The sequence below is a fragment of the Aptenodytes patagonicus genome, chromosome 6, assembly GCF_965638725.1.
Source record: "Aptenodytes patagonicus chromosome 6, bAptPat1.pri.cur, whole genome shotgun sequence".
Lineage (NCBI taxonomy): Eukaryota > Metazoa > Chordata > Aves > Sphenisciformes > Spheniscidae > Aptenodytes > Aptenodytes patagonicus.
The window spans coordinates 55,415,505-55,431,939 of NC_134954.1; the positions used below are offsets into that span (position 1 = coordinate 55,415,505).

Here is a 16,435-nt window from a genome sequence, read left to right on the forward strand (position 1 = left end):
GAGGCAGCCGGGAGGGCACAGCGCGGTCCCCGCCCGCCTCGCGCTGCCTCCCCGTCGCAGCGCGGAGCTGGCGGCCGCCCGCCCCCGCCGCCGCCCGCGCACGTGTGCCGGGGAAGGCGTTCGGTGCCGCTCGCCGCCCGGGCGGCGCTTCCCCCCCCTCCTCCCTCCTCCGCAGCGGGAGCGGAAAGCAGCCTCCGCCCGACGCGCCCGGCACCGCCGGGGCCGCTCGCCGACGTGCTTCCCGCGCGGGCGGCCGCCCAGCCAGGACGTCGCCGCCGCCGATGGCCGCCCCGCTGCCCGGTGTGCCGCGCGGCGCAGGGCGGGCGGCGGAGCCCGCGGGCGGCGGCCCCCGCGGCGCGGCGGGCTCCCCCTGCCCGCTTCCCCGGCCTCTCGGGGGGGACCCGCCGCTGTCGCCCGCCGACAGGTAAGGCCGGAGCCCGGGCGGGCGCCGCCAGCCCTGACCGCTCCCTCGAGGGCCCGCCTGCTGCCGTCTAGGGGCTGGCAGGCGCCCTGCGGGCGAGAGCGCGGGGCCTGAGGGTGTGAGTGCCCTGCGGCTTGGTAGCGGCGGTTTGGGGAGGGTGCGAAGCGGCAGGAGGGGGGCGGCCTGGCCCGGGACCGGCCCGCTCCTCCCTGAAACTCAAAAGTTGTTTCCCAGCCATGCAGACACTTCCCTCCGCTGCGGATGCGTCTCCCTCCCCTCCCCTCCCTTTTTTTTTTTTTTTTAGAGATTTCCCAGTTTGATGTTAAAAGAGACGACGTTGCCGAGCCTGCCTTGTCAAACTGAACCGAGCCATTACTTTCTCATTGCAACGTCTCTTACAGTGTTCGTGAGATAAACTGCTTCACCGTTAGCGATGCCGCTGTAATTGCCGTCAGTGATGTGCACCCTGTATTTGTTACCTCTCAGGCTGTTCTTAACGGCATGGGGCTCTGTTCTTAGTAAAGGAGACTGTGAGCTAGGTTTTTCATGAAGCGTCTGATCAGTTTTGGTAGACTGAAGTTTAGAAAAATCTTAAAATATTGCATACAGCATTTTTCACTCCTTAATGCTAAATACCACTTCAAATGTATGTTCGGTGAGGATTTCCAGAAAGTAAAGCATCTTCATTCTGCATCATTACCTTACTATGATGGTTTTCCCCACTTTCTACCAATTAGTATGTGAAATCTGGAATGATAATAGTGAAGGTAATAAAGTTAAATACTAAGCTTGGAGCCATCAACTCACACATGTAGAAAAATCTGATTATATGTTGGCAGACTCAAATACTTTGGGTGCTTTGGGTACTGCTCTCCAAATGAAATCAAGTAGACAAAGTGCTGTTCAATATTTTACGTGACAAAACCATGCACTGTAATGTACCCAGCAGTCTAAACAACCACGTTAGTAAGGTGATACTTTAAACCACTGCATAACTGAGCTCTTCAGCAAGTGCAGTGGTGATTATCTTCACTATTACAAATGTTGCTTGGTGATATTTGCGACACAGTCAGATTTAAGTAGCCAGAAACTACCAAGACATTTATTTTATGATGGAGCTATGGAGATTCAAATACAAAAGTAACTGAAAACAGAAATGAGTGTGTTGCTTTGCACTATTTTGTCTTGTCAGTCACAATGGAAAAAAGTTTCCATTTGTTTAAAATACAGTTGTGATGTACTCAGGAAGTGTTACTGAGAAGTTACATGCATCCACTGTTGTAATATGTGTACATAGGGAATGGCATGAACACAGGGACAACAAAATATTTACTAATGTCTTTAGGAGCCAATATAAATATATCTGTGCTCTTACTCTGCAAAGACTTGCACATATTCAAACAACTTTATATTCAGAGCTGAATACTTGGATTGCTTTCAAGTAGTGTTAAGCACTGTATGTTAATAGATTCAGCCTACTGATTAAAAAAAATAACCGCACAAAAAAGCTAATTGCTGCAACCAGGAAGTATCGTGGTATTAGTGCCTTAGTATTTCATGCACTGTGGTTGGATATTGCAATTTTAACAGCAGTTGTTACAATTTTTGCTTGATACTATGTATTTTGTTGAAATAGGAGAAAAAAGAAAGATGACAATATTTTGGAGATCCCATCAATTCCAAATCCTTTTCCTGAGCTGTGTTGCTCTCCGTTTGCATCCGTTTTGTCAGCCAGTCTGTTGCCCAAGGCAACTTCAAGAAAAAAGCAGGTAAGATTTATAAATTACTATTTGACAAATTCTAAATTGGTTTCATGAAAGCTTGAGGAAAAGCCCGGTTACCTATTAAGTTATTTTTCTAATAAAGGTGTTCTATATTTCTGTAATTTGGTGAAATTTTCTCTGTAGGTCATCAATGATTGTAGAAAATGAGGTTTCAGAATCTGTGACTTAAGACGTGACTGTTCTTTCACAGAGTCTACATGTGACTGTGCAAATTTTTCGGGTAAAGCAGAACCAGGGGCAGGCAGGCAGTACTTTATGTCCTTAAATGAGAAGTTAATTTCTTTCTTCGTTTCCTCCCCACCTCCAATTACTGTCATCAGTGCTATAACACGGAGGGTTTTAACAGTCACTGAGCAGCTGCTTTTATCTGAAGGTCTAATTTTGCTAGGATAATTGAATAAAACTGAAATTGATGGGGAAGGAGCAAACGCTGTGTAGATGGCTATATGTTGTATGCATGTTTGTTTATCTGTGTATGGCTGATGTTACTGTATTTCCGTAAATACCTTAAACTGTAAGCCAAGGGAATTTCTGAGTAGGCAGACAGACCTGGCAATACTCTGTCTTAGTACTGTTCACACACAGTGTATTTGTTATCCTGAGCAGGGGTAGAGGTTAAAGAGGAAGAGTTTCCAGTTAATGGAGATTACTGGTGTCAAAGATCTGTTTCACTCTTTGAAAGCTTACCTGTCTCATTTCTCTTTTCTTTCCTTGAGACTGGAAAGAGTTCTGACAAGGAATACCTGTGGGATTAAGGGTACTACCTCCTTCACATTCTCTTTTTTGGTGGTTTGCGAGATCCCTGTCTTAACAGTTTTAGGGGTGATATTGGAGGTGTAAGAACTGACACTGCTGCTGCTTATTCAGTTTTTAGGTTTGCATTAAGAAATTGTCTGGAAGTTGAAGTTTCTTGTAGTTGTATTAACTTTTCTGAAGCTGACCAGCCATGGCTGTTTCTGTGCACCTGCCAGAAAACTTTGCTAGCAAAGTCTTGGCTGGCATCTTAAGGAGGAACCTTCTGCCCCCTTCTCCAGTGAAAACCCTGTATGTGTCTGGGAGACTGCACTGATTCTACCTTGATATATTTTGCATGTTCTCTAAAAATACCTATGGTGTCTTTCTGGACTACTTTGTTGCTTTTAGTTTTTTCCTACAATAGCAATAGTAATCTGAAGCATTTCTGGTCAGCGTATATATCAACGTTGCTAATGCAGTGGGGTAAAATTGTGCTAGTTTTGTGCTTGGGCAAGGTGAAAGCATTGACTGTCTCTGCAGAGGCAGGAAAAACACTGAATTGGTAACATTATCTTTCAGAACATAAGGACTAGAAGTCACGTTTAAGAAAATTAGTTTAAATTACTCACGTTGCTGGCTTAAATTGCACTCATTGTGGTAATCTTTGTGCTTGCAACTGGAAAGTAGATTTCCCAAGCATGATTTAACACACAAAGGTCAACTATCTGCTTTTGTCACCTGTCATGTTTAAAATTACTGACTCACTTGATCAGTTAAGCCAGCTAAGTGTTAGCTTCAGTCTCTCAGAAGCTGAAGTTCATAGCTTCACTGATTTCTCTTCTGTTTCTTCATAAAGGCTCTTGTCATACCTTTTGTGACAATTTCTGCTCACAGTCCTTCCATTTCTCCTGGTTTTCCATTTAAGAATGTAGTGCTCTCTCTGGTAAAAGTAGGATCAAGAACAACTGGTTTACTGACAGAAGTGAGCTAAAATAATAATAGTGTCTATGGAGGACCTGATCCATTTTCCAGTTACCAGAAAAATTGAGAGGAGTCTTCCTGTTATTTTCTGGAGGCATTTTAACAAGACCATGGTTTCTGTCAAAAAGCCTTTCACCTAAGTATCCATTTATGGCCACTGCAGGAGAAATGGCACTGGGCTAAGCAGACCTTTTGTCAGGCTCAGTATGACTGTTCTTATGTTCTTCGTCTAAAGTTATTAAAGGTTAAAGCTAAATGGCAACTGTTGAATTAAACTTTTATCTTTGAAATTCAGGTTGAAGTCTTCTAATATGTTTATAGAATTACTTAGGTTTAAAAAGGAGAGAGAGGGAATGCTAAGCAGGTGTGCAAAGAAGAGAAGTGAACTGGCTGTGACTTTGACTTCCCACAGTTGGCTGTGGAGGCTGTGCTTGGACATGTCATGTTTCCACCGCGTGTTCTTATTTTGCCAACTTTGTAACAGCTCTGTCTGCAAATACCTGATCCATATACAAAGATTTCATTGAAAATAGCCTCCAAGGTCGTGAATATTACTGTTACAGGTTGATAGTTTCCTAACTCTTTAAGAGAAACCAGCTACACTTAAGCACTTTTTTTTTATAGTGTTGACAGCTGCCTCCGGTGCCTCTCTGAAAATCTACATATGTTTTCAGTGATTCTTCTTTTAGGTTGCTTTCTTTCTGATTTAGTTTCTTTTTCTGCTGTGTTTTTAATTTCAGGCATAATAAAGAAAAATTACAGAGTGAATTTCTACTTATGTCTAGAAGGTAACTATTATCAAAATAGGTGTTTCTAAAAGAAAAAAAAGAAGTTATGCCTCTTCTGTCTTGTTTTTCTCTCCAGAAAAGATTTTCTACTTCCAAGGAAGAAAGAAGTTGTCACAAATATCTACTCTCTTATTCACAGCACCTGTGACATCTGAAATCTTTCCTCTTCTGAATAGATTATTAACATTATTTTGAATTCTTGTTTTTCTAAGCTGAAGTTCTTACTGTCTTCTGATGATCTTTTATCATAAGCCTCTCAAAACATTGAACATGCTGCTTGAACAGCATGTCTGTTTGTGGGGTTGACTTACTGGAAACAAGTTTATAAAAGCAAATTGGTAAAAGCCATGTAGCAGAATAGTGAGTTGCCTCTGTGCTTGGGAAGTAGGACATCTGCGTGTCTGAACAGTATTCGGTCTGCCTTATCAACACAGCTGTCCATCTCCTTTCCCCCCCTGCAGTTTGGAAGAATTTTGTGTTATATCCTCACAGACTCATAATCGTGACACGTTAACAGTAATTAGAACAAACTTTCTTTAAGAGGCAACCTTGACTATTTTTTTCTCTTTCAATTTAAAAAATGAAGGGAGGGGGAATGATGGGGATCAAAATAGGGAGTAAAAGTATAGAGTCAGTATAGTGACAAATTTTATTATCCTAGAGGGAGGACTGGGAGCTGGGAGAACGGAAAGAACAGGCCTGCGTTGAGCTGCTGAGAACATGGAGATTGTGCCTCAGAGGACCTGTTCTCAGTGGAGCATTTCATGGAGGTGACCCTGTGGAGCTGTTGTTACGGTATCACACCCGTGTTTGGGAAGGTGGAACTTTGAGACGTTTCACAAGTGGGAGTGGGATTATGTATTTAACATCCTCATCCTCAAGGGAATAATATGGAGATGAAATCAACAGCTGAATGTATGGATGGCAAGACCACTTTGTGCATTGCGTAATCCATTCTGTAAGAAATCATCAAGTTTGGTATCCTTGGAAGAAACGTAGGAGGGAGTTGGGTGCTTTTGGCATGAATAATGTTATATTTATATATGCTCAGATAAACTGAATTTTGTGCTTCAGGGTGGAAGACTTTTATCTGAAAAGGCCAAAAAAACCAGCTTTCCCCTCATGTCCAACACAGCATGGTCAAGTAGGTTCATGGTGGGAAATGTTGCCTTCCTCTGAGGAATCAATCATTTGCTGTTATTAAGTGGAGTATGTGAACTTGTGTGGAAAATCTGATTGTGTCTCGGAGTCTGTGTTCTCTAAGAAGTGACAAGGAACTGAAAATATAAAACACTTTGTACTTTTGTTTCTAATTACAATCAAAATGGATATTAGTAGGGAAAAATATTAACTGTAAGAAAACATGTTCTGTTCTTTTAGTATACTTTTGGTTTTCTTTAGTCAAATGAACTAAAAAGAGGTTACTATAGTTTTATGAAAGCTTAGTTTTTAAGTCTTTCTGAAAACAAAACCTGAATCATTTGCACTGGAGTGACAGTTCTTGCCCTGATCAAGGATAAGCCAAAAAGTGTTTCATCACAAAAGTAGTTCAAGGTAATTAGTGCCTTGTTTCTTTAAATTAAATTAGAAGTGCAAAAATAAAACTCAAGTAAATCTCAAGGTGAAGAACACTCAAATCTTTGGAATTTTATCTTCCCTTTTTTGTCTTTCTTGATGTTCTAAACAAGTAGATATTTTTATCATTTAGAATCCAAATATACTCCCACAATGTGCTTTCCAGGAAATCAGTTGTATAAAGAGACCTCAAATACACATTTGATTGTAGTGGAACATCACTTCTCTTTTTGCATTAACAAAGATTTTAATGTAAAGCTCTTGGGCAAAGAAGAACTGAGAGGAACTTTATGACAAAGAGCAGATGTTTCTTTAAATGTGTGCTATTCTAAGTTTATGAATAATACTAAGCAATGACTGCTGTAATTGGAATACCTTTTTTTTTTTTTTTACAGCTATAGTTCAGGGTCTTCTAGTGTACCTGCTTGAAACCTCATTCTTCAAAATTTTGCATATAATTCTATTAGCAGACATAAATGACTTGTTCATGACAGATTTTTTGGCTAGAATACCTGTTTTCTCTTGACTTTTAAACAATGCAATTGTAATGCATGTAATGAAATGTAATAATTAGTGAATTTGCAAGCAATTTCCAAGGGTTGAAATATTTTTTCCAAACAAAAGATGCATTAGTTAAATTTTCTCTGTAATTCCAGTCTGTCTGTTTCTTGCCAGATTTCTTTCCTGGTTGGAGAGCGTTGCACATATCCTCCTTTATCAGTTCTCAATCTCTTTTCCTTCCAGATCCTAAACATATATCTGTTTTTCCCATGTCTTCCCCTTAAATTACACAAAAAAGACTTAGAGTTTGAAAGGCAGAAGGGAAGGGAAAAAGTCTTTCCAGCCAGTTTATAGATTAACAGAAAAAACATCCTATACAGAACCAATGTAAAGAGCTCAGGGTTTTTACGTGAAGTCTCTAATGTAAGACTTGATTCAGTTGGACTCCTTTTTGTGGTGTCTCATCTGGTGGTCTTCTGCTTCAGTTTCTGTGCTCTGTTCTTCATTTAAATGGCCCTACCCTCCCACAAAGGAAAGATTTATTGCTATTACATTAGATTAAAATTATTTAGAGCCCTATTAAAACTTGCTATTTTAATGCATGTACCTTTGTGCTTTGATCAGTCACCTTAACACTGTGGCAGAAAGTCACAGGTCTATATAGGTAAAAATCAGGAGGCAGATTTGAACAATTTCTCATTTTAGCAATAAGGAATATCACCTGGTTTATATTGAGGTGGCCTAGCACAAGCTGGCTGATACATCAACCGGGGAAACTTCAGAATAATCGCCTGTTTGTGTCTTTTTCTTTTTGTATTTTACTTTATCTTCTTTACATTTGTTCATTCATTAGTGTATCTTTCTTAGAGAGAAAAGAAATTGCTTTCTGTCAAACTTCATGTCAACCCTCAATGTTACTACAAATTAACCTTGTACTTTGTTACTGTCCAAAACCAACCCAAGCAAAGACTCTAAACATTCTAACTTTACAAAAATAGCATGTACTTTTTTTTTTCCCTTTCTAATGAGCAAGAAAACGAGGTCACTCTAACTTGTCTGGTTACTAAGATATTGCCTCTGCATGCTCGTTGTTTAATTCACTTACATCAGGCAAATGTTAGGCTTAAATTTTTACTATTTGTAGCGATATGAAATAAAATAATCATCAGTACTGTCAAAGATTCTGGTAGACATTTTGCCAGTGTTTGTCAAATTGGAATGATTTTAATCATCCTTTTGATTTTAATTGTTTTGGGCTTCATCATCCTGAAAGTCAAAACTGAAGTTTCTTATCTTTTCTGTTAGGACTGTTTTCTCAATAAAAGAAACTGCCTCTTCTGTGCCATTTGGGAAGTTATATTTGGAACAAGAAACCTCTGGTACATTGCAGTAGATCTAATTCTTTGTGTAGCAAACCTTCTCTGTAAATTTGGAAACCCTGGTTCTCCAAAAAGCAATTCTTTAATATTCATCTCTTGAATTTTGAGTTGACTACCTGGTATTTTGGTCCTGTGACACCTCTATAGTAGCCACGAGGTGGCTAGAGCAGACAATGAGAGAAACAGTCTCAATTTCTTTGAATATACAAGAGACTCGACAGTTAAAGCCAGCTGAAACTGCAGGGAACTTCTGCTCTAATGTTGCTGAGTCACTTTAGATAACTCAGTTTTATTGAGTTTGGCTTGAAAAGATTAAACTCTGATGAATGGAGCTTGAATCCTCATAATTTTCAGAAAGTAATGAGATGTGATAGATACTAACACTGTTCTTACTCATAATTGTTCCCAGGGATGGGTGCATTTGTTTAGGGTTAGACTGGAGAACTGAGAAGTTTAGGTCATTTTGTAGCAGCTCCATACCTGCCATACACAGATCCATAATTAAATAAATATTTTATTGACAGATCTCTTTCCAGGTGGCTTCTCATTGGTGGCATTGTCAGTAAGTGATACTGTGATAAGTGGGGCATGCAAGATGTCAGTATTGTAACAACAGAATGCTGTTGACATCTTCCCTTTACGGACCGCTGTCTGAACTGTCTTTTGATCAAAACAGATAAACATTCCCATCTGACTTCCAGGGACACACAGTCTAGGTTAATCAGAATAGTGTTTAGTAACATTCATAATTTGTATCATTTATTCTAGATTAACATTATGATTCATATTAAAGAAATTATGTGGATTGCTGTTTAAAGGCTTTAATAAACTAGAAGACCCGAATTCTGTTGCTTTTTGAAGTAGTACCCCTCCCAAAGTATTGAGAGCTTCCCAAAGAATTGTTTTTTACAATCTTAAGACTTAAATGACAGTGTTTTTAAGCATGTACATTTAGAATTAAAGTTCATGTCTGCATGTGTGTGAGCTTCATAGATGATTTTCTTTTTTTGTTGCCACAGCAGTTTTCATTTTCAACCAGATAAAAATGAGGCCGAGCCTTACATATTTTTGCATTTCTTGTGTTTTTTCTCCATTTCGTTTTTCCTTAACTTTCTTTTCTGGTCTTATGGACTCTGAGGTCCTGTTCTGGTCTAGTTTTGTCATCTCATTGACCAGTATTGTAAACACCTGCTTTATTTCATGTTCTGCTATTTTTATAACGTAAACAATTTAATAGTTTTGTAGTATTGAATGAGATGAGAGTAGTCAATGATGAATAGTTAAATTCCCTGAAATGCTATGAGTTTGGTAAAGCTGGCAACTTACATGTTTCTTACTGAAGGTTTACAACTTTTATCTCCTTTGAATTAAAAGCTGTGCAACAGATGGAGAAAATACCAAGTAGTTTACCATACATTTTACAGTACTTAAACTAACATAAGATGATCAGAAATGTTATGATTTTTATCATAGTAAAACTTTGTTATCCTAGCGTTGGGGTGTTATCTGAAGAATGGAGCTCAAACTGGGATCTATTTCTGTTAGGAGTTTTGGCGCAGTTTTTAGCATATCCTTGGATTGTTGTATTTCTGATGTTCTGACAGTTATTATATTTTCTAATAAGAACGTGAGAACTATAGAAACAAGCAGATGAATATCCCCATCCTACTTCTGTGGGTAAATGTTGCCACAATAAGAATAATTTAGATTTTACATAAACAAAACATACCTCCACATAAACATCAACATTAAACCTCGTTAGTTTTCACCAGGTGGAGTTAAGTTGATCATGCATATAGAATAGTCTTAAATATTTGTGAATGGTAAACCAATTTTATATTCATTATACAAGTGTATCTTCTTGTAAGTTATTTACAATAGATAGCTGAGGACTTATTTGTTCTTTCACATGATAATTCCAGAGCCACTAATACAGTATTGTTTTGTTTTGTTTTTTCCCAATTTTTGCTTCATGATCTTTTTAACTCTTTGCAGTGGTAATCTTTATGCTGTGCCAATGTATTTAAGAGATCTAGCTGGAATTGTAATGGAAATTGGACAAATTGGATATGGGACTGTTAGGACAGCAAAAGGACTCCTCATTTTTTAGGTTGCCTCCTTACATCTCTTCCATGCTTTACTTGCCTTTGCTTTCAGGACCAAGTTTCCCTTGTATAAGAAAAAGTATAGAAACTGACAATAAACCTGAGATCTCTCACCCTTCTCACCATCCTATTTCATACAGTATAGTAGTGGACAACTGATACCCGTGTCTTGACATCTGCAGGTTACGTAGATGAGTATCTTTAGGATAAGAGTAGTCTTCTGTTTGGTACTTGTATAGCGGGAACTACGATGGCCAGGCAGCAGAAGGGCATCAGAATCCTCTTACTGACAATTGATGTTGATCTCGTGTGTGTGTGTGTGTGCAGAGGCAAGAGCTGATACAGCTTCCAGTTGGGGATTTCAGGGCTCAGGGATTCCAAACTTTTCTAGCAGCTGATTATTCTGTTAAAAAGCTGGGATATATCTCTAGCAAGTGGTGAAATCCTGCAGTGATAAGTGGGAGATGACAGTTGACCCCTGGCCATATTCTCCTTGTTTGTCTTCAACATGTTTAAAGCTGTTACTTCTAAGGGAATTCACGCCTTTATGACTGCCTTTAATTTGGGAATGAAGATAAAGGGAAACCTTCAAGACAGCGTACTTAAGTGTGTCTCTCATGTTAGAGTCCTGATGGGAGTCACCTCAAATGGGAAGATTAAAAAAAAATGCTAATCAGGCCAAAGAAAATTTTTCAAGAAGGGCAGTTATGGGAGGAGGAATTAAGAGGGAGAAGAAATTAGACCTCTCTGCTCTAGTAACAGTGTGAACTTTCTTTTCTTCTGTTTCAGTCACAGAACATTCATTTGCAGCTAATCAGCTCATATTTTAGCCCAATAGTGTACATTATATTTAATCTTAAGTCTCGAGAGAGAAATGTATATCGGTTATCTTTGAGGTGTGTCTGTGCTTCTAATTAGGATACTGATGGATTGTTCCTGCCTATTTCTGGTATGTATGCATATGCTGCATACTGGTATGTCTATCTGTTTGCTTCTTAACTTGGTATTATATCCACAGGAAAACAAGATACAGAAGATTGCCTTGTGATCAGAGTTTGATTTTTCAATGAGTGTATTCTTAGGCTATAAATAGCCTTTTTATATTAGTTATGTTATGATAACTCTTGTTACTTATTACATTAAGACCTGGAGTTTATGAACAGCTGCAAGCACTTGATAGTGGTGCAGAAATGGTATCAACTGTTGAGAAACAGGCTGGAAGTTTGCAAGAATTTCTTCTCATAATCACTAAAATTTACAGCTACGTAGTGGGAGAGAAGCCCATGCAATATGAAGGTTTTCTTATAACTCAATTGACAGAACTTTGTTATCAGTATTCTTTTCAATCAGGCTTGAACCTATTGGTTGCAAAAATAGGCAGCTGAAAAGCTTTGCAAGGAGCATATGTAACAAGGCTTTAAGATCCCACAAGTTTGTGAGGGGAATTGACAAGGATGGAAAACTGTATTATGCTCTTTGATACTGTGAAATTTAGAGCTGTGTTCAGCTTTTTGCCATTGTTCTTGCAATGTGAACCCTTCCATAATCATTTGAGGGGAGATGAATATTGTGGCAAGAGAAGATTTTTTCCGGGCTGGTGTGATTTTCATTGTTAGGCTTTTCTCTAACATCAGCCCCTCTGATTAGTGCGTTGTAGCATTAGGATACAGGAATAGTCTCTTCCATTTTGGTAAGCAGACAGGATCTGCCTAGTGTTTGTCTAGTACAATAATTACTCATTAGGGCTAAAGGAAAAGTGTCCATATCCTGATTTTCATACTTTAACTTACTTCCCACATCTGTAATTTTGACTGGTTGCACTTCATATTTTTATCTGATTGTTCTCATTAAGTTATATTTTGAAGTGATTTTCTTCTTTGAAATTTTCTCAGAGTATGGGGTGTTTGTGTATGTGTGTGACTTGTTCAGGAGGTAACAGCTGTCTAATTTCAGATTGTCCTGGAAAGCCGTTTTACTTCTGCTGTAGTGTTGTGTTAAGACCTGTGTTAAGATGCTAATTTTCTATATAAAATATTAATTGCTCAGTTAGGATAGACCTGGGAGGGAGCAAGGTCATTTAGACTTCTCAAATAGGGAAAAAGAAGTGATTTACAGAGTTGAACATTAAGGGTCCTGCTTGTGATGCTGAAGATGATGGTTTAAATCCTTTCCTCAATTTGAAGTGATCTGGATAGCAAGTCATTGCTCTAGCTTGAGCAAAGCTGGCTCTTCCTAGTGTTTTTATAACCAATAATTCTGAAAAAAAGACATATTTCACAGCTAAAAGTTTTAATTGGCAGTATTCTGATAGGCTGTAGTCCATGATTAGTCACTTTTGTAATAGTAAATTACTTTGAGTTTATTGTATTTGGGTAACTTCAGAACATGGAGCTTTCAAAGGAAGTTTGTGTGTTGTCTCCTCTGGGCAACTCACTGGGCAATGAGATCCTTTTTTACCTGTATCCACATAACTACTCATTAGTATGATCTTAGGATAATATCCTTCTCATTCATGGAAATGAGGAGCAACCATGAAAAGGATATGCGGTGGGCTTTGGTTTTGGTTTTTTTTTTCCCTTTAACGTAAGATCAGAAGTGAGTTGAAAGGATTTTGGAAAAGGGTTCCTCTTAAGTTACTTCTTAGAAAGGTTTGTACTTTGTCCTTTGTACTTCTGCCCATGAGACAATGACCTTATTTAATAACATTGACGATTAAGAATTAATAATTTTTTGAAGTAAGTTAAGTATCCAGTAGGAGTTTTGTAACTTTGTTCTTTTTTAGCAGGCATTGGGCAAACAGAAGACTCATAAGTATGAAGGATAATGTCAGTCTTGTAATGTTCCTGTTAACACTTCGGCAGTAGCTGGCAAAAACTTACTTAAGGAATGGACTTTATGGAAAATTGGAATGTGTAACTGCTGTGTCAACCAAGCCATATAGAAGACATATGATATTCTAAAGTAAGAGGTCTTTGGAACAGCTGAATGATGAACTCATCATGGTTGGGTGTTACTTTTCTTCTGGGATGGAGACTTCCCAAATCCTGAATGAGTTTATAAAACAGAAACTACTCAGCTTTTCAGGCCCAAAGGAGGGGCATTTGTAGAATAACTGCAAATAAGCAGTATGTAAGTGGAGAGGACAGGACTGAGTAGGTCTAGGCTTTTTCTATAGAGGTATTGTGGAGAAGTGATGAAAAAATATTCCGTCTTTGTATTCAGGGCTTATACATTGGTACAAACCTTATATGGATCTCTTTTAATCTCTTCCTAAACTATTCCAGCAGCATTACGGTTTTGAAGTAGGGATTGTGCTTACCTAAGTACAAAAATCATGACCTGGGAAATTATTCGTATAGACTCCTCTAAATAAGATACAAGAGAATATATACTGTTGTGACTCTGAGATAAAACATGTTACCGATTCAGTCCAAGCAGTCTCAACGTACAGTGGGGAGAATACATGGTTTGTGGAGCTCTTGTACTTGCTTGACTGACTGCTGTTGTTGGTTGATTTCTGTTACACAGAAATATTAACATGAGAAAGGCTTCTCTTTCTCAAATGAAACTAGCTCCTTCAGAAGACAAATGTATGGAGACAGTAAAACTGAAGCCAGTGGTTCAGCCGTGGCACCAAGAAGCTACCTTATGTGTCTTTGTCCACTCACTTTCTTCCTGCAACCTGTGTTTCTCTTTGCTTTGGTTCTATGTGTATTACTAAACACATTTTCCTGTGGAAAACTAACACTTGATAACAATTGTTTTCTAATACAACCAGCCTGTAATCTTGACTGTCAGAAAGTACAGTTGCTGAGAATTTTTATCCAAGAATCTTGTTTTAAGTATGTTTAAGGGTCAGTTTGACCCAGTTATATCATAGCTATGACCAGGGGGAAGAAGGAAGCTGTCACATGGGATAGTAATTCAAGGATAGCATTAAAAAGGAGTTCAGAGTTCATGTGGTACATGTTTCTTGGCCGGCAAAAGGACAGCGATCTGCTGAGAACTGTGAAGTGACATATTTGGAGATAGCTTTTCAGTGCAGGGTTTGGGATCTAAGGTTATCTTGCTTTGCCCTTAAACTGCTCCGGCATGGTGTGTTGTTTGTATTGCCTGGCTCATCCATGGAAAGGCTAGAAGAGGAAGAGCTGAAACTATGAATTGTACTGGTTCTTTTTTTGTTGTGCATTAGTTTTTTAAAATAGAAGCATTTAATAGGTGGATAATTATATGAAGAGACAGAAGAAGAGAGATCACGAAGGCTCAAACTTCATTGTGAAGTTCCTAGGTATGTTGCTTTACAGTCTGTTTTAGCGCAACTGTTTCTGCATAGGAATCAATCATTATCAACCCTCTAAGAGGGTGTACTGTATGTTCTGTTTGAGGAATACGACCTTGCTACATTTCTTTGTATAAGGGACTCTAGGAGTAGAAAGACAACAACTCACTCAATCACTTTGAAACCTCTCTTTTGTGGGGTGGTTTTAAAGAAAATAGTTATTTGCCAAACGTATGCAAATGTACCTATGCAAAAAATACCCTGTATGTGTTTCCACAGTCACGTTGATGGTATTAACTGACTCTTCTTCTAGTAAAGAGACAAAGTGACCATCTGTGCCAAGCAGACAGGAGCACTGTCTGAAGGAAGTGCTGATAGTACCACAAATAACTTACCTGACTTTATGTTGGTCTTGTGTAATAATCTTCTGCCTTAGCTTAAAAAAAAGGCAAGTGCAAAAAATAGCATCAAAGTTTTTTTATAAACCTTAATGAATTTATATTCTCTGGAATTTTTTTTCATCTACAGAAGCAAAAGCTGAGTCTGATTTGCTCTTGTTACCTATACATGCCCACATTCCTGCGTTATGTCTGGCAGAGCCAGGAATAGATCAGCTGTTGTGACTCCATATCCCGTGCCTTAAGTATATTGCTGACCTTCCTCTACTAGCAGGATATCTCTATTCCATATGTTGTTATAAAATCCTTACTTGGAGCTACTGACTCTTACTAAGAGCTTTTCAATTCTTGCCCACTCAATTTAGTCACGCTTTCTTTAGCGGCAAGACGTAGAAGTGGTTTATATTTTGAAGTATCTAAAAAGTATCTGCACAGTGTTTTCAGAACTGTATCTGGTAGCTTAGTGACAAAAATAGGAGTGAAAAGCTGCATGAACATATTCATTTTACAGAGCTTTCAAGCAAGTGAACTGGATCTGATTTCCTTCCTGTCCACCGGCAAAATTCTTTGCAAACCTGCCACAGACAAGTCAAATCTTTTTACCTGTAGAAAAAAAAGTGATTATATATGTTTCCCTGAAGGCATAATTGGCTTTCAAAGCCTTTCTGTATCTCACATTTATCAACAGAACTCCTCTTGGCTTTCAGATGGTGAAGTGATTCTGCAAGGCTTGCACTTCGAAGTTGAGATGTCATTATTTTATTTTATATTTTATTTTATTTTATTTTATTTTATTTTATTTTATTTTATTTTATTAAATTGGTGTTTGTGAAATTTACGAGGTTAAGGTATTCCTCAATGTCATTTTTAGTACTCTTGGGTGCAACTGATGTGTACTTTCATTACTATAAGTGAATTACTGTAGTATTTTTGTTTAAAATCAAATCAGATCTGAATATTGGATTTTTATTACAAAGTCAAACACAACACTTAGGTGTTTGCTTACTTTCTAAATAGGTCTGGTCTGTATATCTGACTGGAGAAGATAAAATACAGACAGTCTCACTGAGGAAAATAATCCTTTGCTTCACCTTGCAGACAAATAGGTCAGTATTATTCATAGAACAAAAAGCTGCATGTGCTTTTCAAGAGCCAAGGACCTTCAATACCCAGGGGTAAGGAAAAATGGCTTTGGTTATTTTTGTTTCTTTCCCAATAAAGCCACTAATGCAATGCACCAAGATTTACAGTTACTGTTTCCCAAACATTTTTCTGTAAGATCCAAGGAAAAAAGATTGTAGAGGGAGTTTTTTGTTCTGGTGCTGCAAACATATGCATGTCTAATATTCCTGGGAGTAAAATGCCTACAGGACCAGGCTCTGGTACCACAAGTTATTTTCTGAATCTTACAGCAAAATTTTGAAGCTATATTATAGAATTTTGAGAACATGCTCCCATAGGAAATAAATACTTTGTGCCTGAAAGGTAA

At 38.5% G+C, this 16,435-nt stretch overlaps 1 protein-coding gene across 1 annotated transcript in view; it reads left to right on the forward strand.

Moving 5' to 3' along the window:
- Nucleotides 1-281: 281 nt before the first annotated feature.
- The window catches only part of GRB14 (growth factor receptor bound protein 14), a 69,887-nt gene continuing 53,733 nt past the window's right edge, over nucleotides 282-16,435 (forward strand). The window contains exons 1-2 of the mRNA XM_076342747.1: nucleotides 282-424; nucleotides 2,058-2,190. Coding sequence (XP_076198862.1) covers nucleotides 282-424; nucleotides 2,058-2,190 — 276 coding nt within the window. The remainder of the gene's footprint in view (nucleotides 425-2,057; nucleotides 2,191-16,435) is intronic.